This window comes from Physeter macrocephalus, chromosome 11, assembly GCF_002837175.3.
Source record: "Physeter macrocephalus isolate SW-GA chromosome 11, ASM283717v5, whole genome shotgun sequence".
NCBI classification, from domain to species: domain Eukaryota; kingdom Metazoa; phylum Chordata; class Mammalia; order Artiodactyla; family Physeteridae; genus Physeter; species Physeter macrocephalus.
In genome coordinates, this window is record NC_041224.1 from 154,742,753 (window position 1) to 154,770,324 (window position 27,572).

The window sequence follows — 27,572 nt, forward strand, 5'->3', positions numbered from 1 at the left end:
GCACCCCTCCTCCTGCACCACCCAATAGGTGTGCTCAGAGGCGGGGTCTCTGTGGATCCCGCTTCCCGAGGCCCAGACGCAGAAGGGAATTGGGACCATGCGAGGGGCGGTGCTTGTGGGAGAAAATGGCGGCCGTCAGAGGGTTGTGCCTAACTGCTGCGGCCCTGAGAGCAGTCACTCCCTGGCAAGGGGTCAGGTACCAGTCCTAGAAAAGCGCCTGGGAAGGGTGTTTGGTTCTGCGCCTCCAGGACTAAAGGGAAACTAAGGCTCGCGGGGGAGGTGAAGGTTTGGCGTGAGGCTGTCCAGGTGGAGGGACTTCAGGTTTGGCTTGAGGCTGTCCAGGTGGGGGGCGCCGGGTGCCTCTCTGCTCCCAGGCTCACCCTCCCCCCTTGCGCAGCAGGCTCCTCGCGGCCTCCCGCGGACCTCGGGCGCTTCGGGAACTGTCGTCCTCCAGCCCCGAAGCTGGCGAAGGGCAGATCCACCTCACCGACAGCTGCGTCCAGGTAAGAGGACGGACGCGGGGCAGCGGTGGCGGGCGAGGGCCGGGAGTGAGGGGAATCTCCCCTTGGCCCACCTTTCTCTCTCCCCTTGCATGGCATTCTTGACCCCCCTTCTTGCATTTCAGAGGCTTCTGGAAATCACCGAAGGGTCAGAATTCCTCAGGCTGGAGGTGGAGGGAGGTGGATGCTCCGGATTCCAGTACAAATTTTCACTGGATACAGTTATCAACCCCGACGACAGGCAAGGAGAAAGGGGTGGGTTCCCAGATAATGTGCAGGAGGGATAAAAGTGTCTCCAGTTTAAGGTGCACTTTTATTCCACATTTAAAACGTTTGCTAAGGATAATTTAACATCACCCTTCTCAATACAGTGGGGATACAGTGAAGATTTGTTGTCTTGATTCAAAATAACTAAGTCATAGGAGGAAAACTGGCCCGTCTAGGTGCATAGGGTAGTTGGTAGAGGATCAGGCTGGACTAGAAAGATTCCAGGCTTAAATCTCTAAACATTTCCTAGTATTCATTCCGTTGAATCTTTTTGCCTCAAAGAAGATCAGCACCTGTTAGAGGTAATAAGGGAAGCTTCCTCTGTATTTCAGAAAACAGAGGATGTGCATGCTTCTCTGGGCTCAGAGGGTGTTACGTTTTTCGTGTGCATGATATACATTAATGCCTTCCTCCCATCTTTTCAGGGTATTTGAACAGGGTGGGGCAAGAGTGGTGGTTGACTCTGATAGCTTGGCCTTCGTGAAAGGGGCCCATGTGGACTTCAGCCAAGAACTGATCCGAAGCTCATTTCAAGTGTTGAACAATCCTCAAGCACAGCAAGGCTGCTCCTGTGGGTCTTCCTTCTCTGTCAAACTTTGATGTGATGACAGGTGACCCAGAGATTACTATCATCTGTATGGATTTGAGGAACCTGGGATTAGAAGAATTCTAGAGGTTTCCTTCCAATCATGTCCCTTTCACAATTTGATTTCCCTCAATCCAGGAATGCTGTGTTTCACCACTATTTATTTTCAGAATGTGAAGCTTTTACTCTTGAGTTAATTTCTCCCACACAGTTGTAAGGCCAAGCCTGTAGATGCTATTACCTAAGATTTAGTAACTTGTTGAAACCAGTATCATCTGTAGAGCCTCCAAGGTTCCAGAATTTGGAATTCTCTGGCCTTCAGAGCTACTTGTACATATGTGTATAGCTATGTATAAAAGCTTCATTTTAAAGAAAGTCCTTAATTACTTGTGTTGTGGATCAGGGTCACAGATTGGGTAGGTTCAACACTGGTTACTAGGCCAGAGAGGATGAAAAAGGCAAATGAAATGTTATCTTTTTCATCTCATCCTTCCTGAATGTGCTAGTTGATTTACCCTTATTTTCTATGCAGCCCATTCTCTGCTTCCCATTTGTTACAGCAGATATGGTTTCCTCTCATACTCATGAATCTGCTAGATTCACAAAACCAATCGCCCATCACCCAGAAAACTTGGACCTAAACCTCACTGATAACTTGAATTGTTTGAAAAATAGCCTCCATACTCCATATTCACATAGACGTTTTAAGCTTCTTTGATCCTTTAGTGACTGAATCTTTTTAGAATATGTTGCTTCACTTACCTTATGGTGTAAAATGTTTCTGGTCTCATTGCATAGCAGGAAGTGGTCCCTTTGTTGGCATAGATAATAGATACTTGGGGATTTTTTTTTTTTTTTTTTTTAGTTTGGACTACCAGATAAAATGCAGGATGCCCATTTAAATATGAATTTCAGATAAATAGCAAATAATTTTTAGTATAAGTGTATCTCAGTGAATACTAGAAATTATTTGTTGTTTATCTGAGATTCAAATTTAACCGGGTATCCTGTATATTTATTTGTTAAACTTGGTAACCTTACTTTAGAGTCACTGAAAGAAGAGCTTTTTAGCCACAAATTCCGATGAATTTTAAAGTACTTGTTTGGTATAGCACTTAAATAGGCTAAAGAGCTAGAAATAATCGTGGTATGTGTGTGACGGAGCTGGGGCAGCCAGAACTGCATGGACAGACAACTAAAAAAAGACAAAAACACCACCACCATGACAAATGATTAATGAATGCTAATGCTGGGGAAACCATAACCAAGTTGATTCTGTAAGGATTATTGGTTAAACCCATCTTTTCCTCGAGAGCCTAAAAGTTCATGTCGGCAAATCTTGCATTTCTGGACTGGATTGAAATTTTTCTAGACTGGATTGGAATTAAGGTCATTCAATAAAGAATTTACCATTAGAAAAATAGAAATACAGAATTTAGAGACAAAATATCTGAGACAGAAACTTCATACTTACATTTTCAATATGGGAAAACCTAGGACTCAGAGAAAACCTATCGTGTGTGCAGTGTGTACAAAGATGAAAGAAAGGGACACTCAGAAACCTGAGCAGTTTTTTTTTTTAGCAGATATCCATGGAAGGGGGCAGAAAGCAGCATACTGTGGAAGTGTCTGTGTGTAACTTTACTAAGCCATTGAAAATTGCTGCCAATACCTGGGCCTAATAAGATTTTCAGCTCAGACTAAGTCCTTTCATCCTCATTGGAAAGAGATTTTGTTACATTTTAGGTGTTGAACCTCTTCTTCCATGATATTTTTGTGGGTTATTTATTTATACGGTGATCTTAGCACAGGCATGATAGCTTTAGTTGTTCAATAAACAATTAAATTCCAGTGGTCAGTTAGGCAGGAACAGGGTCTCTTTGATTGACCATGTATAAATACCTCATATTAATGGAAGAATTGGAATTTTGTGTTTACAAAGGGTGGGTTAGGGAGGAATCACCTTATCGCACTGGAAAAGCTTCATAGGGAAACCTGAGGTGGTGACAAGAGGTCCCCAGTGGAGGAGGGCAATGTAGAAATTTTAAGAACACAGGGCAGAGGGAGTTGATAGCATCAAGGGGACAGGACAGTTGGCTTGGAATAATAGTAAGTGATGGTAAAACAGGTTTAGGATCTTCTGCAGGCTCTTCTGACCAGATGCCCTCTTCCTGGCAGGCCGTAAAAGCCAGCAGACGTTTTCACAAATTTTGCTCACTGTGCAGTTCATTTAGGAAAATGTTATACTCTTCCAGTATCAGCTGAAAGATTTTTTTGCCTCCCTATTACTTTGAGGGGAGGTTATCAAGACGCTATTTATTGCAGAATTGGTTTTATTTAACTTCATAAGCTAGTGACTGCCTGGGGCAACATGCCCCACCATTGCCGTAGCCAAACATAACTGTGTAAGAACTGAAGGCACAGGAGCCCTCCCTGTGCTTTATGTGTGAATCTTTATGTTGTTGGCTCAAAAGAGGGGGCTTCTTGGTCACCATCCAGATCTTTCCTTGTTGCGGAATCATACTCTTCAGTTACATGATTGATAGTGACCAGTGTTATATAAACTATAGGTGTCCCACCCACCCGTAGTTTCTTTGGGAATGTTGACCAGTTACAAGGGATTCAGAAGTAAGAGATTAGGAAGTACTAAGGTAGGTGTCCAAGAAGATACTCTTCTTTCTCTAACTTCTGAGAATTGCGCCCCGTTCTTTTGGTCTTTTGTCATAAAGCGTGAGCGGAGGGTCCACATTTGTCAGGAGCATCCTATACAGATAAGTGGGCAGCACTGACTGTCATGGGGTAGCCCTCCCGTGAACTCTGGCCCTGAACTGACACCCTGCAGTGGGCAGAGCCCCTTGCGACATTATCATGGCCTTGCATGTTTGTCTCAAATGCAGGAAACTCCTCTACTTTTCTAGATAACTTGCGTTGATGTTTATGATTGCTCTTTTAAAATCCTTGTTTACCATTTCTCCACAGAAATGCCGCAGGGCTGTTTAAAGGAAGTTTGCTTTAAGAAGTTTTGAAATAATTATCATCTGGCTTTAATTGTAAAATATAGTCAGATAAGTATATAAAGAGAGGGAGCATTTAAGCAGTCTATATCCAGCAGCTGTATTTAAAAATATTTTATTTTTGAATAGGTAAGACATATGGTACAAAATTCAAAAAGACACAAAAGGGAATACAGTGAAAAGTCTCCCAATCCTGTGCCCATGCACTCTGTTGACCTCCCCATCAACTACCCTTGTTTCTAAGAATTGAGCCCACAGGTACAATTCCGTAGATATAATGTGAAATAACATATGCACAAGAATGTTCATTACAGCGTTATTTTTAATAGCAAAAGATAGGAAACAATGGAAATATCCATTAATAGGGGATTGATTAAATAAATTATGATTTATCCGTTCAATGGAGAAGTATACAGTTATAAAATAGAATGAGACAGCCCTTTATGTGCAAGTATGTATTAAGTAAAAAAAGTGCAGAACACCATGCACGGTATGCCATTTGTGTTTCTAATACAAGGAAGTATGTGTATATGCGTGAAATGTCTTGGGAAGGGCGAGCAGGAAGGTGAGGGGTGGGAGGAGGAGCGGTGGGAACAGCATTTAAGAAAGTGCAGCACTTGAAGGGCATATTGAGGAATGGTGAGTTCTCTGAAATATGGCGTGTGAGGTGGAGTAGCAAGGATGAGGTCAGCAGATATCCAATTCTTTTCCCCCTCTGTTTTAGACAAATAGCAATAGCTGCGTAGCCTTCACTTTGTTGTATAACCTTTTCCCCTTAATCTATTTTGGAAATCTTACCCAGGCATTTAGAGCCACTTTTTTTTTTTCTTATTAGGGCTCCATAGCAATTAATTGCTTCTAACCTTTTGCTATTACAAATAATGCTGTAATAAATAACCTCTTACATATGTCATTTTCCATTTGGTAAGAATATATCTGAAGGTTAAATTCCAAGAAGTGGAATTACTGATTTAAAGAGTAAGTGCTTTTATAATTTTGAAAGACACTGCCATATTATCCTCTTCAGAAGTTGTGTCAATATATACTCCGGTCAGCTATGTACGTGAGTACCTCTTTCCCCAGGTGCTTGCCAATTAGGAGTTTTAACGAACTTAAATCTTTGCCAATCTGACAGTTTAAAAAAGTGTCTCAGTGTAGTTTTAACTTGTGTTTCTTTTTATTATGAATGAAGGTCAGAATATTTTCATATGTTTAAGAGCTATATATTTTTGTCTGCTGAGAACATCTCAACTAGTATAGTGACCTAGAACAAATTATTTAAGCTTTGTAAGTCCAAGTTCCTCATCTGTAAATTGGGAATAAAAATAGTAAGTAGGATTGTTGGATGATTAAATGAAATTTGTGTACAGCATTCAACACCGGCCTGGCACATAGCAAGCATTCAATAAGTTATTTTGTGATGGCTGACAGAGCAGCAGGTAGGACAGGACAGATTAAATTAAGAAAAGAGCATTCATCTCCATGTCTTCAGGCACACAGCCTTGTTCATTTACATTGCCATTCATCAGAGAAATGCAAAGTCAGAGCTTTCTTTGTCTTAGAAGAGGAAAGAACCTTTTCCTATTGGATACTGGAACCCACTCATAGGCTATCGGCAGAGCTGGCGAGGGGCTAGCACAGCCTCATCTCTAATATTTAGACTCGGCCAAGAAATTTGGTTTATAAATTTGGTTTAATATGAAATAAAAACAAAAACAGAAGAGCCCAGATGTACATTTTTTTTATTCCACCGTGGTTTTAAACTCCCAGCTAGCCAAGGTTGGAGTGAGTCTCTACTTGTAAACTCAGTGGGATGCCAGCCAGCCGTTTTATGAAGGGGAAGAGGACAGAGGCCTCTGAGTAGAGAGAAGAAACAACATAGGAAATCTCGCTTCCCCTAAACAAGATTACACTGTATTTCATAAGCTAGAAAATAGACCTCTTTATTTTTAGCACATCAAACTGGTGTCCACAAAAGGAGAGCCCAGGAGAGATTTGTTTCCTGTGAGAAGCAGTATGTATGTAACAGAGGTCTTCGGAGGTGGGCACCCTGCTTTGTGGCAGCCCTTGCTGTGGTGTACAGGAGCTATTGCTGGGTAGATTCTGAATGTTTATCTACCTGAAGCTACTGAATATTTTCTTTAGACTTGTATAAAGCCCTGGCTCCCCCTTTTTTTTTTATCAACTCCCCATATTTTTTTGCGTTGCCTTTTGGCTGCTTAGGCTCCTTGCTTCCCTTCATCTGTGTCTCTTACTAGCAATATAGTATCAGTCTTGCTTCTCTGAGATGAGGGGATCTTCTGCCCCTCCCTGGGGCCACAGAACTGGCAACAAGGTGGAGATGAGGCACAACTGGCCCAGACCAGATTTGCTGAGTGGTGGTGATGGTTCTTGGGAGGAGGCATTGGAGTCACTCCCCAAACTCCCCCCAATCCTTTTTTGCTTGATAGATTCTGAAGGACCATCCCAGGGCAGATATAGCCTCTGATCCAGGTGTGGAATCATCAGGATGATACGTGGATCATGGCTGGAAAAGGGTGTGTGCAGCGTGAGGCCGAAGGACCTTGCATGTTTGCACGGCTTGAGGGGCTGGTTCAGGGCCATCCTTTGGGAAGCATCCCATAGCAAGGCCAGGACAGATGGCAGACTGGGCCTCACGGCCAGTGGTTGAAGCATTAAAGCATTTGGTGGTGTTTGAGCCAAGCAAGAGCATGGCGGTGTGGAGGTGGTGACAGAAGCTCACAGCCAGAGCCGAAGCTGGGGGAGATGAAAAGCAGGTGAGGCTGGCTGCAGGGCCTCCTGCCCGGTGTCTTCATGTCGTCTCCCCAACTAGGAAAGCTTCCTGAAGGCCCCGCCTGTGGCCAGGGCCCATTTCCAGGTAACTGCCTGCACTGACCGCTCACTGCTACTCCTTGGCGGTGCAGCGTGGGGGGCCTGCCTCGGCAACATGACCTGGGGGGCAGCGGCAGCGGTAGGAGCCCTCCGTGTTCTCGCAGTGACCGTGGACACAGAGTGCTGCAGGCCCGTTCAAGTCATCACATTCATTCACATCTGAGAGGAGGAGAGGGGAGAGAGAGCTGTAGGGAGCCCACATGCCTCCGGCCTGCTGCCTCTGCCCCTCTGGCCACTAAGCCCTGACCCCTGCCCTGCAGTGGAATCCTAGATGTGGCGGCCGAAGGATAAAGTCACTGCCCAAAAGGAAGCAACTCACTGACACAAAGCCGGTGATAGTGAGCCCATACTGTGACCATGCTGTCTTGTCCCTGCCTTTCTTCTATGTGGGAACCTCCATGGAAAGGGCTTTCTAAACACAGCGTAGACCTTTGGAGCTCTCACCCCTCAGCCTGGAGCCCGGCAGGCCTGCTAGGGGGCAGCAGTGGATCTCCCAGCTAGGCTCAGTCCTGTACCCTCAGTGAGAGCAGTGGGCCAGTCTGACTTTTCCACATGGAGCCAGCAGGGCCGTCCCGCTCCCTGGGCATTGCCATCTGATTCCAAACCTACCCACACAGGCCATGTCGGCTGTGTCCAGCTGGAAGCCCTCAAAGCAGTCACAGGTGTAGCCCTCCTGCACGCGCACGCAGCGGCCGTTCTCACAGCCGTTCAGGATGCCGCACTCCTCTGCCTGAAGCCCTTCAAAGCCGGCCTGGTGCTCTGGTAGGAGGGAGTCAGAGAGAGAAGGGGTCTAAGGCCTTGTACTCCACTCTGGGGCCCTCGCCCTCCGCTCAGAGGGTTTCCCCTAATGAACTCCTGGGGTCGGGGTGGGAAGGATCATAACACAGAAAGATGCTGAGACAAAAAGCAATACTCCTAAAAATAAGTACGTGTCGTTTTAGATGGGGAGGCACGCTTACTTTAAGTGAGGGCTCTGGGGAGGTTGGGACTCGCTGCTTTCACAACGCCAGGGCTCCTGAGCGCTTGGGTGTCCCTGTACAGTTTTGATTTTGTTGTGGTTGTATTTTGTTAAAATCTTTACATAGTTTTTTTGGGGGCGGACATGATTGGTAGCAAAAGGGAATTACCCTCACTCACCACAAAGCAAAACTCCTCCAAGATCTGCCTAACCCTCTTCTTTCTCTAAGCAACCCCCCTCCCCTGGAAAAGACCCTGTCCCTAATCTCAGTGCAGTTTTGATCAGTCTGATGCAGTGGCTGTCCCCGTGGCAGGTACCATGTCCACTGCACAGATGCCAGGCCCGACTTCCTCATTAGAATCCAAGTCCTGAGTGCTGGGGTCATTGCCACTTACAAACTGGGTCACCACAGTTCACCTTTAAAGTGATTAGAAATCCTTGATTCCCATTTCAGGTCACAAGTGTGAACCTGTAGAGCAGGGTATCCTGCATACTGTAAGTGGCGTGGTGGGAGCGTGCTGCTATCCCCCTCTTCAACTCCCACAGGCAGCTTTTGAGGTTGGGATGATGCCCTGTACCTCTCTGTGTCCCCTGTGCTAGTCCATCAGAGGGAGGTGTTAGTGTGTGACCCGGGCGTTTGGAGTTTTCCCTTGAGGGACCCGTGAGAGGGCCTGGTGGTCTTTTCCCTCCCCGTCCTCACCCTGCTGACAGTGGCGAGTTGATGGAAGTGAAACAGCTTCAGAGCCCCCACCTCTTCCCCATTTTTGCAGCAACACAGACCTGGATGGCTGGCCACGTAGTGGGGCTGGAGTTCTGAGGGCTGCAGTGGAGGCTCAAGGACCGGCGTGCGGTCCCCTGGGCGGCTGGCCATGTTGGGGAAGAGCGGCTCAGGGATGGTGTCCTCGGGGCCCAGGTAGTTGTAGAAGGGGACCCCGTCTGGGCCATAGAGGCTGTAGTGCAGGTCCTCGGGCCCAGGGCCATACTCATAGCCGGGCCGGAAGTGGACCCCGGCCTCCCGCTCCGCTTCAATGCGGGCCACGTTGCACAGCTGAGCGTAGACCTCTGTCAGGGAGGAGGGAGAGAGGAAGCTGGGCCTGGCTCCTGGTAACTGAAGCCTGGAGTGCTGTCTCCCCAGCTCACGCTCACTACCCCACGGAGAGAGGGAGCGAGCTGGGACTGCCGTCCTCTCTCCCCCGCTCCGTCCCCAAACAACAGGGACGGAAGACAGGGCCTTGACTTGCCCTACTCGGTTCTAAATCCACCCTTCCAAGGTGAGGACATCCCCTACCCTGGGGCCCAGCCCAGCTCTGCAGGTGTCCCCCCTTCCCTCCTTCAGGCACAGGCCGCCCTTCTCACCAGAGCTCCTGGGGGGGCACAGAGCACACTGCTGGCTCCAGGCCTCGCCGTCCTGGCAGCAGCACTCGGTGTAGGTGGTGTGGCGCCCGTGCAGGGGATGGCTGCACACGTAATTGGTGACTTTCTTCCAGCAGATGTCCGTGTGGATGTCATGGTCAGGCAGGTCCTCTGGTGGCACAGGGCATGGAGGCATGTGAGCCCCCCAGCCCAGTCCGCTCTCCCTGCTGCCCCACCGCCCCATGGCCCCCCCACTGACCCGCACCGCTGGTGCTGTTCACGCAGCGCTGCTGGCTGAGGTCCAGGGTGAGGGGCGGGCTGCAGAAGCAGTGGAAAGAGCCTTCCGTGTTCATACACCCGCCATTCTCACAGGCCATGTCCTGGCACTCGTCGTGATCTGGGAGGCCGGGAGATGGGAGGAAGGTCGGGGGCGGTGCCAACGCGGCCTGCCCACAGGCCACCTTCAGGGAAGGGGGTTTTCTTGTAACTGTGTCCCCTCCTCACCCCCTTCCCAGGGATGCCTTTCCGGTAGGTTCCCTCACCTCAGACCTGCCCGCTGTAGCGGGTGTCTTCTCCGGGAAGGGGAACTCCCAGCAAGAATCGGGCAGGCTGGCAGGGGTGGGTGAGCGCTCAGCTCTGGGCCCCAGGGTGGGGAGGGGCGGCAGGTGTCTCACCCTCACACTTCCTGCGGGCCGCATCGTAGTGGTAGCCAGGATCGCACAGGCAGATGTAGCCAGGCACCGTGTTGAGGCACCGGCCGTTCTGGCAGAGACCGGGCCCAAACATCACACACTCGTCGGCATCTGTGGGAGGGCAGAGCTGAGGCGAGGGGAAGGCGAGAAGCAGGATGGGGCAGTTCTTAGGACTAGGGGTTCCAAAGCCAGACTGGCTGGGGTCGAATCCCGGCCTTGCCACTTGCTAGGTGGGTGACTTCGGGTGAATTGCTTAAGTTCTCCTTGCCTCAGTTTCCTACCTAGAAAATATGGATACCACTACTTAACCTCTTAGAGTTATTATGACGATTAAAAGGTTAATGCACGTAAGGTGCTTAAAACGGTGCTTGGCACATGGCAGGCATTCAAGGGGAACTACTTCCGTTTCTGTTATTTCCTTTTCCAGTTTCTGGTGTGAGCCCATACCTGAACCACCCTTTCTGAGTGTGAGTTCCCCAAAGTTTCGGGCTTCGTAAGTGGGGCCAGGGAGACCAGCAGCTGCCTCCGGCCTGTGTCCCTGTGCCCTGTGACTGGGTTAGTCAAGGCCTCATAGTTTGTTCCTTGGAGGCTTCAGCCTCGAGTGAGCAGAGAAACCAAAGTGGGGTTGTATAGACCCTCCAGGAGGAGCTCAGGTCAGAACTTCCAGCTAAAAATCTGCAGCCCTGGGACAGGAACATTGGAAGCACCCTGAGAGGCAGGGACTGCATGCAGAGCTTCCCTGGGGGCCTCCTGGAGGACCAGGCCGGGCCTAGTCAGGTGAGTGGCGTTTGGGAAGGAGGGTCTATAGGGAGGTTACCTGTGTATGTGGTCTGTCCAAACATCCAGGCTCCTTCCACAGGGATGTAGCCTTTCCCACTAGGGCAGATCTCGCTGAATTCGACTGTGCAGGGAGGCATCCAAGCTCAGAGGGAGAAGGGTTCTGCCACCCCCCTTCCTCTCCCCCCTTCTTTCCGTGTCACCCTGCAGAGCTGACCCTGAGAGGATTTGGGACCCTTGGGGGCCTTACCTGAGTCCTCGGCTGGGCACAGCTCACAGGCATCTCCCCAGCCGGTGCCCTGGGTGCAGCAGCACTCGGCCTGCGTGGTGTTCCGGCCCAGAAGGCTGGAGCAGGGCGGCTGGCCCTTTTGCCCAGAGTAGCATCCCATGCGGATGGGGCCTGGGGGGTGTTCCCCTGGCGGGGCCTCAGGGATCTTCTGACCTATTTGCGATAGAAGCCCCTTATTATTGTCTGTTCATGGCCCCCTGGGGCACCCTAGCCTTTGAATTTATTTTAAAAGTTAACCATTTATATAGCGCTTTACAGTGTGCGAAATGCTTTCATTGTCTCGCCTGATGCTCTTCACACCCTTAAGGAGGGCTTACCCTCAGCCCTCTGTCATAGAAGAGGCAGCCGAGAGGCTTCGAGAAGCTAGGTGACTTGCCAAAGCCGCCTAGTGGCTTAGCATAGAGTTGACCCCCGTTCCTCTGGTGCCAGACCCCCGCTCCTTCCAGGGTACCATCCTGCCTCCCTCCACTGCAGTGGGGCGCCCCCAGTCCCTGGCAGACCGTACGGGCAGCCCTCTCTGCCCATTCCTCTGCTTCACACTGTACCCCTGCCCCTCCCACCCTTCCTTGTTCTAAGGCCTGCTTGCTTTTCCCCAAGTCAGAGAAGTCCAGCTGAGTCCTAGTCCAGCCAGGGCTGAGAGGCTGAACCCAGCAGCAGCTCTCGGTGGAGTGGGACGGGGAGAGTCGTCGAGCTTAGCTCAGCTTCAGAGTCTCCCTCAGCCGAGAGCTCCCGGGGTCGGATTGAGGGTCCCTCCAAGGCTCAATCTGAGATCCCTGGGGCCCCCCTAAGTTGGCATTATAGCTTCTTGAGCCTCCTGTAGGGTCGTCACAGCCCTGCAGCCTCCTGGAAGTTCCCTGGCCTGGAGCAGACTCGGCACCACACTCTCAGGCTCCACACCGCTCGGCGCTCCATCCCTGAGCGGCAGCCCGACCCGGCCCGCATCCCTCTCAAGAGCTGGAGCAGTGGAAGCGCTTTGCAAGCCACGGAGGGGTGGTGCACGACGACGGGGTGGGGTCCGGGGCTCACCTCCAGCCACCCGCGGTCGGCAGCGCCCCTCCTGAGCATCGTACTCCTCCAGGTCGCTGGCGCAGAGGCACAGGAAGGAGCCCTCCACGTTCTCGCAGAGTGCCGCCCCGCACACCGCCAGCATGAGCTCGCACTCATTCACGTCTGCCAGGCAGGAGCACAGGCTCGTGGGCGGAGGAGAGGCAGCCCAGGCACCCCCGCCCCTGCCTCAAGCCCAGCGGGCAGGTCCTTGTCTCACCTCCCCCCACCCCCCCACAAAGGAACAGGCTAGGCCTTGGGGCAAGCGTGGAAGTGGGTGTGAGTCAGGAGGAAGGAGGAACGCATGAGCACAGGGCATGGGAAGGAAGAGGAAGAAGGAGAAGGGTGGCAGGAAAGAGTCCGTAAGTGGACAAAGAGGAAGGGACCCTCCCTCTGCACGGTCCCCAAATGCGCCTCTTGAGACCTTAGGGTCTCTGGGGAAGGGTGGTGACTTCACTAGTGTGCTTGCTTCCCCTGCTGGTGGAAGGTGGCCTCGCTTCCTTGACCAGCCTGGCCAAGGTGGCCCTGTAGGGGGGGAGCTGAAATCTCCCTCCCTTGCCACTCTATGAGGACCCCTTATGGAGCCGTGTTAGACCCTGAACATCTCAGGAGGAGGGCCCTAGGGCCCCTCTATGCAGGGCAGCCAAGATCTGTGGAGATGGGATCAAGGGCCCAAGGGCCTTCCCTTCCCTGGCTCAGAGCTGGCCAGCCCACAGGCTTCTCACCAACGCAGTCCCAGCCGGAGGGCGAGGTCTCGAAGCCCTGGTCACAGAGGCAGCGGAAGGAGCCGTCGGTGTTGTCGCAGAAGCCGTGGCTGCCACACATGGTGTCGTTGGCACACTCGTCTATGTCTGTGGGACAGTGGAGGCTACAGTGTAGGGTGTGCTCACTATTCGCTGGGAATTCTTATTTATTTGGTCTATGAACACCAAGATTTCTGAAAGCTAACTTCTGAATACAGGAAAGGAAAACTCTACCACTGACATTCCTCTTCAATTTTTCTGTAAGCACAGCTGTATGGAAAATGCGCAAACTTCAAACAGCTGCAAAAAATAGTTTCTAGCTGGATACATGAAAAATAGGCGTCCTCAGCCTTCTCACCCCGGACACCCGCTCCCGACTCACCAGCGCAGTCTCCAGTCGGGGCCAAGTGGAAGCCGGGCTGGCAGCCCGGGACACAGCGGTAGGAGCCGGGGCTGTTCTCACACCTCCAGGCCCCACACGCTGAGTCGCCGAGGTCCTCACACTCATCAGTGTCTGTCCCCAGAGTCATGACAGGGGACAGAAGTGGCCGGGTCACTACTCCGGCCCCACCTCTCTGGCATTAAAAGGTCACGCCCCACAACCTCTGGGATCCTTGATCTGTTCCAAACTACTGTGCTCATGTCAACCCCCAAACATCAAGTTCAGTATCATTTCCCCTGACCCACAGGGCTGAGCATCTAGGAGGTGAGCACTCTGCTATTTAGGAGAGCACTGAGCTGTCTCAGTGCTCAGCCTCTGTGACACTCCTGTCCCCCACACCCTGCTCTCTACAGCAGAGCACTTTCTACTTCTCTTTATAGAAAACCTTCCCCAAAGTGTATTATGGAGAGTCGTCTTCGTATCGGTCTCCCTTGGTCAATTTCACGATTGTCCATAACTGTCTATTTGTTCCAGCAAAAGACATTGAACCCAGGTGGTGTTTAACAAATATCTATTGCATCAGTTTGGCTTTAAAAACTAGATTGTGTGCTCTGCTAGCACAATGACATCCTGAGACAGTCCCCGAGTCAGCAGAGGCTCAATAAATGCATTGGATGACTAATCTGTGGAAAGTCCTCTGCTTCCCGGAAGCTGGGGGTCCAGGTCCCAGGGAGCTGCGGAGGAGGCAGAGTGGAGGGGACAGACGTGGGGAGGAGCCCCGTTCGCTCCCCCCAGAGCCCTTACCCACACACTCCCCGCTCTCTGGGGAGGGCTGGAAGCCAGTCTTGCACAGACAGTTGAAGGAGCCCTCAGTGTTGACACATTGCCCCCCGAGACACCGGTCAGTGACTGCACACTCGTCCACATCTGGAATAGAGACATCTGTCAGCAGGACCAGCCATGGGTCCCCAGGGCCCTGTGCAGCTTCCTCTGGGCCCTGAGGAGCCCATAGGAGGGCCAGGGAGTGGCTCCAAGTAGGAAAGTGCTGGAAGGTCTGCGGGAGAGTCCAGAGCTGGAAGCCAGAGGCCCGACTGGGGGGCGGAGCCCTGGAACTGGGGCTGTGTCAAGGGGAGAGAGGGTGAGGGCACCTGCCATAGACACCATGGAGAGGCCCTGGAGGAAGACTGAGTCCCTCCTGACACCTGGCTCCCATCACATCACTCAGCCTCCTATCTTCCCATCCTGGGGGTGGGTACCGTGAGCATTTTATTTCAGTACTCTAGATAGCCTCTAGCGCCCCCTGCTGCTGGATCCTCACCCTGGCAGCTGGCGCCGCCCTCTGCGCTGGCAAAGCCGGGGGCGCAGAGACAGAAAAAGGACCCGTGGCTGTTGAGGCACTCGCCGCGCGGTGCGCAGTACTCCTCTCCCACGCACTCGTCCACGTCTGCAGGGAGAAGATGGGCTGTGCTGTCTCCTGGGGACGCTCCCGCCTCCCCGCGCACTCTGCCCCCGTCCCCGGCGGGGAGACCTGAGCCGCTCACCCTCACACACGGTGCCGTTGGCCAGCTGGAAGCCCGGGGGACAGAGGCACTGGTAGGAGCCAGCCGTGTTCTTGCACTCGCCTCCCAGGCAGCTGCTCTGGGGGTCTTCACACTCATCCACATCTGCAGGGTCACACAGGGAGGAGGGCAGCCGATGGCAGCACCTCCCAAGGGCAGGAGCCAACGGGGAGGTCTCCAGAGGACCTGGCACCTGCCCGAGGAGACTGGACCCATAGGGGCATCGTTCCCTTGTAAAGCAGCACAGCTGGGAGAAGCTGGCAAGGGAGCCTTTGGGGAGCAGGATGACTGCAGCTCCCTCCTTCTGTCCCAGCTCCCCCCGCCTCTGGCAGCTCACACAGTGCCCACCTTGGGGACACTTGACCTCTCCCAGCAACCCTGGCCTAGGGTGGCCGAACCCCACTGCCCTCATCATGGCTGAGATGGCTGAGATTTCACTGAGAAACAATGGGAAGGCAAATGAGAAATAAGCCGAGGAAGCAGATACAGAGAGAAGGTAACAGAAACTAGATTATTTCAATTGGCCTACAGATTGCCTGGTACAGGCCAAGGTTTTTCAGAATATGGTCCCAGCACCCACCCTTACAAGGAACCCTTGAGGACCTTGTTAGATGACAGATCCCAAGGGCCCCCAACAGAGGTGGATTTAGTAGGTCTGGGACAAGGCCCCGGGAAGCTGCCTGTTGAACAAACTCCCCCAGCGATTCTGACACGCGCTGAAGCTTGTGATCCAGTGACTCAGTGGTCCCCTAGACCCAGATCTGCAGTCTCCTTTCCGACTACTGTTGGGGGAGGGGCAAGAATAGGTGTCCCCAGCTAGCCCACCATCTGAGGTGAGCGCCCTTCTCTGAGGGTGATGGGTTAGTCTCCTGCTCCCCGCCTGCGCTCTTCTCCCCCACGGCGGGGGGTGCCTCTCACTTCACAGGTGTGGCCCAGGGCGCTGGGCCGGTAGCCCCGCTCTCAGTCCCTGCAGGAGAAGGAGCTGGCAGTGTTGGTACAGACTCCCGAGGGGCAGACTCCCAGAAGGGCACACTCGTCTAGGTCTGGGGCAGACAGCCAGCCAGTCACCCGGGGGCCTAGGAGGCCTCCCTCCACCTGGTGAGGCAGGAACAACCCCACGCCTCTGGCTCCCTCTCTGAGCTTATAGGACTTTCTGGGGGTCCCTGGGGAAGGGGAGGCCCTGGCTGTGAGCCTTCTGTAGGGCAACTCCAGTACCCTCTCCCCAGGATGCTCCTGGGGCAGCTCTGCCGTCAGCTTCCCTCTTGCCTCCGTGACTCCCTTTCCTTCCTGTCCTCGTGGAGGAGGAAATAGAAGCTGTCCCTGGGGCCAAGTCCATTCACAGGGTCCTCTAGCCTAGCCTGGAGACCCTCAGCATCAGCCCCAAGCTGGGGGACAAATGGAGTGTTCTTTGAGAGGTAAGAGGGCCTGTGTTCTCGGTCCCTCTCTGCCAACCCCCCTCCCCCGGGTTACCTTCGCAGGCGGTGCCGTCCTCATTCACCCAGTACCCACTCTCGCAGGCCGAGCAGGTGAAGGAGCCCTCCGTGTTGAGGCAGAGGCCCGTGGGGCACGAGGCCCGGCTGGCACACTCGTCAACATCTGAAACAGGCCATTGAGCTCTGTGTGGGGCTCTGCAGGACAGACATGCCAGGCTAGCCAGAGACCAGTGGGGCGGGAGTGGGGCAGGGTGGGGGAAAGGACAGGTCTCGCAGCCACATGTTGGGTCAGCATGCTCAGGGACGCCGGGCCAGAGGGAAGGAGCTGCAGGCTGACTCGCTGTGGACAAAGCGTGCTTCAGATCTTCTTTGTACCTTGGCAGCCCTTCTCGTCTGAGGTGACCTCGTAGCCCGGCTCACAAGAGCATCTAAAGGAGCCCTCCAGGTTGATGCACGTTCCATGGGTGCAGACCCCAGGGGTCAGACACTCATTCACATCTGCGGGAGAGAAGTCCAGGATGGCAGGCTGGCCTCATCTCCCTCACGCAGCCTCCATCATCAGGCTGAGAGCATCTCAATTACGAGGCCAGGGAATCAGCATTCAGAGGGGGCCATAGGCACCCTGGGAAGGACACGAGGTCCTTCCTGCTCCTGGGCCCACCTACTTAGACAGGGTACCCTTCTCCCCTGAGCTCACTTCCCCCGAGCTCACTTCAGCTCTACCTAGTGACACAGAGCATCCTGCAAATTCCTAGAAAAGGGGGCCAGGTCCCCCAGCCCTGGGACTGGTTTGGCCCGTCTGAGGACACCTGGAGTCAAGTGTCTAAGACCTTTGACTCACCTTATAGTGAGTCTGAACCTCTCTGGTCTCCTACCCGCCAACCAGACCGGCATTATCTCATGTTCCCAGCCCACCCACCAGGTTCAATAGGTGAGTGGGCAACGCAGAGAGAGGGCAAGTTATGCCTGGGTGGCTGAGTGGCAGGCTCAAGGGCCTGCGAAATGTCTGCCCTCTCCAGAGCCTCAAAGCGTCTATTCACAACTCAGTCCCTCCTGGCATTCTGAACCCTGGGTCCTTCTTCCTGTAGGGGCTGAGGGCAAAGAGCATTCCTCCTACAGATGACATGCAGCACCTCTCCCCCCGGAGGGAGAAGAGCACCCACTGTTCAGTTAGGCATTGCTGTTAGACACTGAGACATTGAGATGCAGAAGAGCAGAAGACCACTCCTCCCTGGGAAACACACCACCGGTGTCAGCCTCTTCCAGAGACGCTTGGTACCTCACTCTACCTAGCAGGATCCAGCCACAGAAGCCGCTGGGACCTTGGGCTGTAGCTCCTGGAGGGATATGGCCAAGGAGCTGACAGGCCCCGCCCGCCGCACCCCCACCCCCACCCCCGGCTGACTCAGAGGGCAGAGCACCAGTAACTGAAGCACACCCATCTCATCCCCAGCGTCATCTGGGAACCCAGCCAGGTCATGGAGGACACTAGCCTACAAGCCCCTTCCCCTTCCTGTTGTGGGCTCATCCAGGGGTCCCAAGCCAAACAGCCCCCTCAGTGCCTTGGCAAGCAGCCCTCACCTACGCAGCTCCCACTCTGGCCCCTGTAGCCCTCCTCGCAGGGCAGGCAAGTGTAGGAGCCGGGGGAGTTGACGCATCTCCCGTCAGGGCAGGTGCCAGGGTGATGGCATTCGTCGATATCTGCAAAATAACAGCCCCGCCCCCCTTGGTCATCTCTGGGAACCACAGCACATGGGTGGGCTGTGAAGAAGCAAATCCTTGACCCTGCCCTTGGCTGGGGAGAAGGAGGGATGTCTGTTTACGTACTGATGGAAACTAGGAAAAAGTGAGTGCTGTCCTGTGTTCCCAACCCCACCTCCCATCCACTGTCCTGGACAAAAGAGAGATGGAAGACCTTTACGAAGGGAGACTCCCTGGTGAAGGAGGCTGCCCTTCCACTAGCTAGGGGAGGGTGAGAGAGCTTGACTTCATGAGCTGGACTCTTGGGGAGGGCCTTCGTATCTCCCTTGTTCCTTTACAAGGGGTGACAATGACGTGTTTGGACATGCTTGGCAGATCCCAGAGGCCCCAGCATAGATCCTAGCCGGGCAATGAAGGCCAAATGGGCTTCCATGCACCAGGAAATGAGGACTGAGGATGACGCCCCAATCTTAGATGTGGCCAAGACCAGCCCTGAGGCTGATGCAGCGTGAAGGGTGGAGGCCGGCAAGGCTTCTCGGCCGGAGAGGAGACTTTTCTTCTAGCTGAGAACCTCATAGAGCTCCAGCACCCACTCTGGTGAGATCCAGGAAAGTCAGCCAGAAAGGATGAGTCTGAGCACCAACCGGACAAGTAGGGGAAGGGGTGAGCCACGGAGAGAGATCAGCCAGTCCTGGGGGCACGACAGGAGCGGGAGGGTGAGCTTTCTCCCAGGAACTGCATGCAGGGCTCTTCCCAGCGTGAAGCTTGCATGATGGGCAGTCCGCCATGCAAGGCACCCAGGCGACCTGGGCTGAGTTAGGGAGGTCGTAACACAGGGATTGAACTCTGGGTCAGGACTGCAGGAGGACATGCTGCTCCTCTGGCCCAGTGGCGAGGCTCCCAGTCACTATTCATGACAGACAGATTGACCGAGCGCCAGATTTACCCTCCCTGTGTGGATAATAGTCCTTCTCCTGCAGGGAGGCCACCAGTTCATGTAGGTTCAGAGGCCCTACTGCCCAGGAGGAAGACCTACTCAGCACCCATGGAGGAAAGAAAGGCAGGAGGCAGGGCCAAGGGTCAGAACACAGGCTTTCTGCAAAGGGACTCAAGCCAGCAGCTGTCATTATAGAACAGGACATGGGCCCGGAAGTGGAGGGTGAATATGAATCTCCTCTGAGGTTGTTTGGTCTACAGAAGACCGGGTACATCAAAGCCCTCTGTCCCAGGGAACCAGGTACCTCTCAAGGTCAAAACTTCACCCTGAGGGTCCACATGAGGAAGACATACACAGGGCAGGTGGTTTTTCAGGTGGTGTGTGTAAGGAGATACCCAGAACTCCCGGGCAATCTTGGGGACACTGAGATAAGGCTCACCTCTGGAAAGAGGGCAGCCAAGAGCCCCTAGCTGGGCTGTGGTGACACCAGGCTAAACTATTCTAAGGGCTTCTGTAAAGACAGAGATGGAGAGAATGAGACAGAGGTGGAGGAAATGAAGGTCCTAGGGCCACCAGCTTTGGCCAGCACCATGGCCCGCTGGCCTTGGTTGTGGTACCAAAGGAAAATGGGCAAAGCCATTGGGAATTATCCACAATTCCTGCTTCAGGGATGCGAGACTCCGGGATGAAGAGAAGAGAATGAGGCATGGATCCTCCTCTAAGACCACACTGAGGAAAAATGGAGTCTTTGGACCTCTCCTGCAGGGATCAGGCAGGATAGGAAGGAGATTAGATTTACCAGGAGCAAAGGACCCTGAGGTATGCCCTGCCCCAAGTGTTCTGGGCACATCTGTGGAGGTGGTGCCCGAACTGTTTCACACTGGGCATTAGGAGACTTGCAGGATGAATGCTGTTCACTAAGAGTTCCAGCTCTCCACTTCTGGGCCATGGTGGGCTTGTGCCTCCTGGTCCCTTGTGGTTGGCTGGGGCCAGGGGACTAGTGCTGGCCAATAGCTATGACGTGTGTGATTCATGGGCCCAAACGTTTATTTGTGTGCAACCCTGCATAGTGCTCTTTCTTTCTTCCATGAACACTGGCCACATTCAAGATGCTGGCTATTCCTTTAGCCAGGTTCTAGGGTGAGGAAACGTGGGGCAGGATGTTTCCTCATGACGGACATGTGGCCTTGGTCAGATATCAAGTCTGTGGTGTCCTAAATCACTAAGGTTGAGGTTGGTTGTTAATGTGGTATAACCTGGCCTATCCTGGCACACCACCACTGGCACACCTGGCACACCTTCCTCAGACCAGAGCCCCAGCCAGCAATGATCACGTGTGAGAGGTCTGTCATCAGGGGAGAGAGGGAGGGCAGAGCGTCAAAGCAGCCCACGGTCTCCACCTGAGCCAGGGCAGGCCTCTTCTAAGTGGGGGTGGCTATAACGGAGCCACTAGCCTAGCCGATTAAAGGAGCCAGATAAAGATGCTGGATGAGGTGGGTTCCATGTTAAAGGCACAGGCTCTGATGTCACCAGATATCTTGAGGCTGTTCCACCAACCTCTTGGTGCTTGGAGCCGGATTTTTCTGCCTGGTCTAGGGTTTGAATTTTAATCTAAGCTTACGGTATGTTTTGGTAGCTTTTACCCTGGTCCTCAGGGGCAGGAGCTATCTGTCTTTTTATTGCTCTATTCCTAGCCCATGGCTGGGACCAAGCTGGCACTCAACAAGTGTTTGCTGACCAAAGAATGAGACCATGTGACTAACTAAACCTTCACATCCTCTTGGTATGAGGCTGCTGAAGAGATCCCAGAAGACCCAAGGAAACAGTCACCCCAGGGACCAGCTTGCCAGCCTGCTGTCTGTACACTGGGAGGATCCTGGAGCTTCTCTAACCAGCACTGCAGCCTCTGCGTGAGGAAATGTGAGGGTGCTGCCTCTGCTCCTTGTGAGAGCACAGGGTGGGGAGGGTGCTCACTCAGGCGCCAGATGCTCAGGTGACCTTGGACGTGGGTGGGGACAGCAGAGCCCTGGCAGTCTGCAGGGGAGTCTAACCCCTTTCCATGGGAACCCAGAGTCCTGGTACGATGGAAATGCTATCGAGACTTTGCATGGGCTGCTGTCCAGACCACTCGGGCCTTTACCAGAGACTCTGAGTTTAAGAGGAGAGAGTGGTTTCTTAGTTGGAAGAAGAAGAAAGAAGGAGAGGAAATTCACTGGGCTCTCGGGGTGATGGGCCGGGTCTGTGGTTATGGATGGAAACCTGGAGAAGCGTGCAGGCTACATCCGTTTTTCTCTCAGCAGACTCAGAGTGTCTGCCCTGGGCCAGGAACTCAGCCTGACCTTCCAGCCGAGGTGTGTATCTGGAACCTTTCCTCCGGAAGGGAAGGGGACAATCCAGGGGCACGGACTCGGGTGTTGAGGGGAGATTAGACGTGAGAGAGAACAGGTCCTCAGACAGTAGTGCTGCCCCCTGCTTGCTGAGGGGCTGCATGTGCACTTTGTATATGGCAGGTTATTCAGTCCTCACAAGAGCCCCTAAGATGGGCATTATGGTTTCCATTTTCGGACACTGAGACAAGAGCCAAACCCAGGTCTGTCTCCGCCAGAGCCTGTGCTCTTGCACAGACTGGTTAGTATAAATTTGATATTTTTAATGTCCTGGTATTTTTCTTAGTTCATTTCCTTTAGTTTTGCTTTACTTTTTAACAACGTCTAATGCCAAATTAATAATGTTCGATGCTTAAATGAGGCAGTCTATCAGATCCCTAGCACAGCACCTGGCACATAGCAGGCACACATCAAATGCTAACTCCCTTCACTCTCCCTTCTCCCGGAACATGCCAGGCTGTCTGTCCCCAGTAAGCTAGTGAGGTTAAGGAAAGTGGGTTCAGGCTTTATCATAAGTGGGCCTGAGTTTAAACAGGGAGCCATTGAGAAGGGAAAGTAACGCGCCAGGGATGCAGACAGAGCATTGTCTGTCCTACACCCGTAGTGACCTCTCCCCTTTGCCAAGACCTGCCAGGGCTCTGGACTCTGCTTCTGTGGTAGTGGCATTGGGAAGGGGGTGGGCTCCCTTTACCAGACACACAAGCTCATCTCTCACCTCTAGGACCCTCTGAATCCTGGCCCGGGGAAACCTGGAAGCAGGGAGGCGTCTGAGCCTAACCTTGGATCCAGGGCAGGACTTCTTTCCAGAGAGAGCCTGGATTCCCCCTCACCCCTTCCTGTCTCAGCCAGTCTTGGGAGCACATGACCCAGGCCTATTGCAAGCATCTGAGACCCCCTGCCTGGCAGGGGGGTGGAAGTGGCAGGGCTGTTGGGAGCTGACATGATGGTGGCAGGTTCGAGCCAGTCTGTGAGGACATCAGTTGGCAATGACACAGCCAACTTATGGCAGGGCCTGGGGAAGGGGGCCAGGATGAGAGCTCATTTGTTCATTTATTCCACTAGCATTTGTTGGGGTGTCCAACACATGGACATTTGTCAGGTGTCCGTGCATGGTCATCTAAGGATATGGTCCAGCTCTGAGGAGCTCACAGCCTTAAAGCTTTAGCAAGTAGGCCAAGCCTAAGGCCCCAGGCACCTCCCAGGTAGATCAACCTTCCCTCTGCCACATGACTCAAGGTGAGGGGCAGATGTGCATGGGAGGGTGCTCCCGGGATCTCGTGTACATAAGTTACTGTGCTCCGTGCTGCCGGGACAGACAGGATGTCAAAATCCCACTGAGGCGACAGAAGGGCTCCAGAATCCACAGATAGGTCTCTCTGTGCGCAGGAGGGGGCTCAGCATCAAGGGGCCCAGTCGGGGATAAGCTGGAAGGGGAGCTGGTGGTGGGCAGTGCCCGGGGAGGGACCAGGAGAGGGTGGAGCGGCACCCCGTTCCTTACCTTGGCAATGTCCCTTCCTGACCATCACGTAGCCCTGGTCACACTCGCAGTGGTAGGAACCCTCCGTGTTGGTGCACCGCCCCCCGCTGCACACCTCAGGCTGCTCACACTCGTCTATGTCTGTGAACACACAGAAGAGTCCTGAGTCGGGGCCAGCCCTGCAGGGGGTCCTGGGACATCCATTCAGAGGCCAAGGCCAAGGACACCCATGCTGAGGCCCAGGCAGGGAAGGCATCCTTGCTGCAGCCATGAATGGCAGGGTCTGAGACTGACCTCGCTCAGGCCCCTGCAAACTCCTGAGTTCCTTTCTCCTGGAGGGGACGGCTACTTTGGGGGCCCATGGGGACTCTCACAGCTGTCTCCTTACCCCAGTGCAAGGGCTGGTCTTGAGGTCAGGTGGCTGTGCCTATGGCACTATCTGAGGAAGCCAACGAAGTCCCCCTCTTGACCCCAATAAACCCCCCAGAAGTCTGCTCCTAGAGTCCCTAGGGGCCTTCCTAAAGGTTAGGGATTGGAATTCCCTGGCGGTCCAGTGGTTAGGACCAGGATGGCGCTTTCACTGCCAGGGGCCCTGGTTCGATCCCTGGTCAGGGAAACTAAGATCCCACAAGCCACGTGGCATGCTCCCCCCGACCCCCCCCAAAAAATAAGGTTAGGGATTAAGCAGCCAGTGAGAGACAGCATGTTAGGCAGCTGTGGATCTGTCCATTTGGTTTCTGCCATTGTCCCAAAGCATAATGGTGCCCCGTGATGGCTTGAAAGCCCAAGCCTGGTCATGCCCCTCCCCTGCTGGGTTCCCTGCTGCTCAGCCTGCCTCACAAGGCCTCACCCCAGCCTTGCTGTGTATGCTGATCCCCACTGGTCCAGGCTCCAAGCCTTTGTTCACACAAATGCCTCTGCTTGGTTTGATGGCCAGCAGAGCCCTACTCCCATTCCAAGGATGGGTTCAGGGCTTCCCTGGTGGTGCAGTGGTTAAGAATCCGCCTGCCAATGCAGTGGACGCTGCACACCTCAGGCTGCTCACACTCGTCTATGTCTGTGAACACACAGAAGAGTCCTGAGTCGGGGCCAGCCCTGCAGGGGGTCCTGGGACATCCATTCAGAGGCCAAGGCCAAGGACACCCATGCTGAGGCCCAGGCAGGGAAGGCATCCTTGCTGCAGCCATGAATGGCAGGGTCTGAGACTGACCTCGCTCAGGCCCCTGCAAACTCCTGAGTTCCTTTCTCCTGGAGGGGACGGCTACTTTGGGGGCCCATGGGGACTCTCACAGCTGTCTCCTTACCCCAGTGCAAGGGCTGGTCTTGAGGTCAGGTGGCTGTGCCTATGGCACTATCTGAGGAAGCCAACGAAGTCCCCCTCTTGACCCCAATAAACCCCCCAGAAGTCTGCTCCTAGAGTCCCTAGGGGCCTTCCTAAAGGTTAGGGATTGGAATTCCCTGGCGGTCCAGTGGTTAGGACCAGGATGGCGCTTTCACTGCCAGGGGCCCTGGTTCGATCCCTGGTCAGGGAAACTAAGATCCCACAAGCCACGTGGCATGCTCCCCCCGACCCCCCCCAAAAAATAAGGTTAGGGATTAAGCAGCCAGTGAGAGACAGCATGTTAGGCAGCTGTGGATCTGTCCATTTGGTTTCTGCCATTGTCCCAAAGCATAATGGTGCCCCGTGATGGCTTGAAAGCCCAAGCCTGGTCATGCCCCTCCCCTGCTGGGTTCCCTGCTGCTCAGCCTGCCTCACAAGGCCTCACCCCAGCCTTGCTGTGTATGCTGATCCCCACTGGTCCAGGCTCCAAGCCTTTGTTCACACAAATGCCTCTGCTTGGTTTGATGGCCAGCAGAGCCCTACTCCCATTCCAAGGATGGGTTCAGGGCTTCCCTGGTGGTGCAGTGGTTAAGAATCCGCCTGCCAATGCAGTGGACACGGGTTCAGTCCCTGGACCGGGAAGATCCCACATGCCACGGAGCAACTAAGCCCGTGCGCCACAACTACTGAGCCTGCGTGCCACAACTACTGAAGCCCGCGTGCCTAGAGCCCATGCTCCGCAACAAGGGAAGCCACTGCAATGAGAAGCCCGCGCGCCGCAACGAAGAGTAGCCCCCCCCGCTCGCCGCAACTAGAGAAAGCCCGCGCGCAGCAACGAAGACCCAACGCAGCCAAAAATAAAGTAAATAGACTAAAGATAAATTAAAAAAAAAAAAGGATGGGTTCAATTTATCAACTCTAGGTCACTCTGGCCACTCCCCATTCCCTGCCCCCGACATTCAAATTAACGGAGGACTCACCCTTGCCCCAACCCGTAGCAATGGTTCAAACACTTCACAGAGGCTTTATGCAGATGAAATGAGATAATCCAGGTAAAGGGCTTAGCACAGTGCCTTCCTGACACAAGGGGAGCACTGAAGAAATGTTAGCTATTATTATTTTTATTCTAGCATTAAACCTACTCTATAAAATCCAAGCTCCTCAGCCTGGCATGTGAGACCTTTTGTGACCTAGCCCCACCTGGTTCTCTCACTTTGGTTGCTGCTTCCCACATGCCTCCTTCTTTTTCCTTTATGGTCAAAATTTTAATGTCAAAAACGTATAAATGTTTGGTACTAGTCCACATACAATTCAGTTTTTGGTGTGAAGTTCTTTGGCCGCAAGAAAAAACACTTGGTTTACTTCACTAATAGGAATATCTCTTAATGCTGAGATGGCCTCTTCTTGGTATTTCTTCTGCTGTTGATTTCCGGCATAGTTATCTGTGATTGCGTGAATGGAGTTGAGTGGACAGGTACTCATCATGTTTATCCCAAATAAGAGCACATATAGTAATCACATGATTACTATAGTAATGAGGAGGTACACAGGCAATACAACTGCTCGATGTTTTTGAGGCCAATAGGATAAGCCTAAGGAGTTTAGCCTAAGGAGCTTCTGCACGTGCTGTTCCCTTGCCTGGAGTGGCTTCCCACCCACTAGCTTGGCTGTTTCCTTCTCATCTCTCAGTGAGGCTGCCCTCGCCCCTCCAACCCATATGGCCCTTCCCAGGGTTCCCTTAGGAATCAGCCCTTATACTGAATAGTAACTGCTTTTTTTTCTCCCTGACTGCTGAGAATGTGCCTTATTATCCTAGTGTCCTTAGCACCTAGCCCAGACCCCCCAAAAGTACTTATTACATGAATGGAATAATAAGCATTTGTTTACAGACATGAGCAATACTTCATGACACTTTAGTGCACAGTGGAGTCACTGGCAGATGGTATAAAATGTACACTCCCAGGCCCACGTCCAGAGATTCTGATGCAGCAGTACTGGGCGGGCCCAGGAGCCTGCATTTTAATATCTCTCCAGGCAATTCTGAAATAACTGGTCCTTCCTTTGGGAAGCTAAAGAGAACATGATAAAGGACCCACAAACTGGTAGGGCCAGGATGACTGCCTGATAAATAAGCCTGGGGAAACTGACTTGTCCTGTGGAGAAAAATGGAAATGGAAAAGACCCAATCTTAACACCCATGCAAGGATGGGCTCCAGATGGATTAAAACATGTCGTGAAAGGCAAAACTGTAACTTTAATGAAAGAAGGTGTAGGAGAATATCTTTGTGAATTAAGAGTGGGGAAGGACTTGTTAAATAAAGCTCCCAAAGCATAAAAAATAAGGCAAAAAGGTGAATTTCAATACATCAGAATTAATGATTTCTGTTAAAAAAAAGGACATGTGGATAAGGTCAATGGACAGAGGACAAGGTGGAAGAGTTGTCATATCTAAACCCAGGCAAGTATCTGGAATCTATAAGGAACTCCTGAAGAGCCACAAGACAAAGCAGCAAAGACCACTGGAAAAGATAGCAAAAGATAAGAGCAAGCAATTTCTAGATAAGGAAACCCAAAGGCTCATATACGAAAAGATGCTCATAGGTACTAGTAAAGTAAATGTTATTTTAAATATTTAATATTCAAATAATTTATCTTAATCAATTATTTATATTAATTTCAATTCTAGAAATTGTAATGCCTTCTATTAATTAATTATATAAATTAATGAAATAATTTATAAATAAGAATAAAGTAAATATTTAAAATAAGGAGATATTGTTTTACCAGAGCAGCACAATTTAGAAAGTGGATGTTATCCTGGATGAGGCCTCATCACACCGCAGCCAGACCCCGCTGGGAGAAGCTCTGACAGCTGACCTTGACCTCCCTGCTTCCTCCCCCAGGTGTCGGGTTGGCAGAGACATACAGACAACCAGGCTGGCACGAGGCAGGATCCTTTGTCTGGGCCAGTCCTGGCGACACCCTTCCCCGCAGCAGCCACTGCTTGTCCCAGGCCAGCATCGCGGGCTGGGCCTGCAGGGAGCAGTGCCTCTGGCCCACAACACTTGCCAAGGCTGCGAAGCCCAGAGAAGCCCCTTGCTCCCGGCCTCCGCCGTTGATAACTCCAGACTGTTCTGAGCACTGCTGCCTGAGTCATCTCCCTGAAAGCTGGCTGACCGCATCGTCGCCCTCTGCTTACAAACCTCTATTGGCTGCCACTGTCTGCGGGACAGCGACCAAGCACTTCAGCCTGGCACTCA

The 27,572-nt window shown here is 52.9% G+C and overlaps 2 protein-coding genes across 4 annotated transcripts in view; one reads left to right on the forward strand and one right to left on the reverse strand.

Moving 5' to 3' along the window:
* The first annotated feature begins 80 nt into the window (after window positions 1-80).
* On the forward strand, window positions 81-5,576 carry ISCA2 (iron-sulfur cluster assembly 2). Of its 2 annotated transcripts, none has more exons than XM_007117097.4 (4): window positions 81-196; window positions 398-503; window positions 626-741; window positions 1,193-5,576. In XM_007117097.4, exons 1-4 carry the CDS (start codon window positions 126-128, stop codon window positions 1,365-1,367), a joined length of 468 nt encoding a protein of 155 aa, XP_007117159.1. In that variant the 5' UTR covers window positions 81-125; the 3' UTR covers window positions 1,368-5,576. The 2 variants fall into 2 exon arrangements, with proteins under 2 accessions (XP_007117159.1, XP_007117160.1); XM_007117098.4 differs by having other exon boundaries at window positions 83-196; window positions 401-503.
* The window catches only part of LTBP2 (latent transforming growth factor beta binding protein 2), a 99,952-nt gene continuing 76,846 nt past the window's right edge, over window positions 4,467-27,572 (reverse strand). The window contains exons 18-34 of one of the 2 annotated variants that reach the window (XM_024133436.3): window positions 23,013-23,132; window positions 18,071-18,190; window positions 16,865-16,987; window positions 16,527-16,652; window positions 15,039-15,161; window positions 14,816-14,941; window positions 14,302-14,424; window positions 13,098-13,223; window positions 12,355-12,498; window positions 11,290-11,481; window positions 11,080-11,163; window positions 10,245-10,373; window positions 9,830-9,967; window positions 9,574-9,741; window positions 8,998-9,279; window positions 7,869-8,018; window positions 4,467-7,418 (exon numbers count right to left, since the gene is read on the reverse strand). In XM_024133436.3, the coding sequence (XP_023989204.1) occupies window positions 7,273-7,418; window positions 7,869-8,018; window positions 8,998-9,279; window positions 9,574-9,741; window positions 9,830-9,967; window positions 10,245-10,373; window positions 11,080-11,163; window positions 11,290-11,481; window positions 12,355-12,498; window positions 13,098-13,223; window positions 14,302-14,424; window positions 14,816-14,941; window positions 15,039-15,161; window positions 16,527-16,652; window positions 16,865-16,987; window positions 18,071-18,190; window positions 23,013-23,132 (2,420 nt within the window). In that variant the 3' untranslated portion in view covers window positions 4,467-7,272. The remainder of the gene's footprint in view (window positions 7,419-7,868; window positions 8,019-8,997; window positions 9,280-9,573; window positions 9,742-9,829; window positions 9,968-10,244; window positions 10,374-11,079; window positions 11,164-11,289; window positions 11,482-12,354; window positions 12,499-13,097; window positions 13,224-14,301; window positions 14,425-14,815; window positions 14,942-15,038; window positions 15,162-16,526; window positions 16,653-16,864; window positions 16,988-18,070; window positions 18,191-23,012; window positions 23,133-27,572) is intronic. The other variant, XM_055088616.1, reaches the window with a different exon arrangement.

What these genes read in the sequence shown, in the direction of transcription:
- ISCA2 (XM_007117097.4), top strand. Translation starts at nt 126, where the DNA reads ATGGCGGCCGTCAGAGGGTTGTGCCTAACTGCTGCGGCCCTGAGAGCA. An exon ending in ACTCCCTGGCAAGGGGTCAG is followed by an intron (nt 197 to 397) that starts GTACCAGTCCTA and finishes CCCCTTGCGCAG; the next exon opens with CAGGCTCCTCGCGGCCTCCC. An exon ending in GTTATCAACCCCGACGACAG is followed by an intron (nt 742 to 1,192) that starts GCAAGGAGAAAG and finishes CCATCTTTTCAG; the next exon opens with GGTATTTGAACAGGGTGGGG.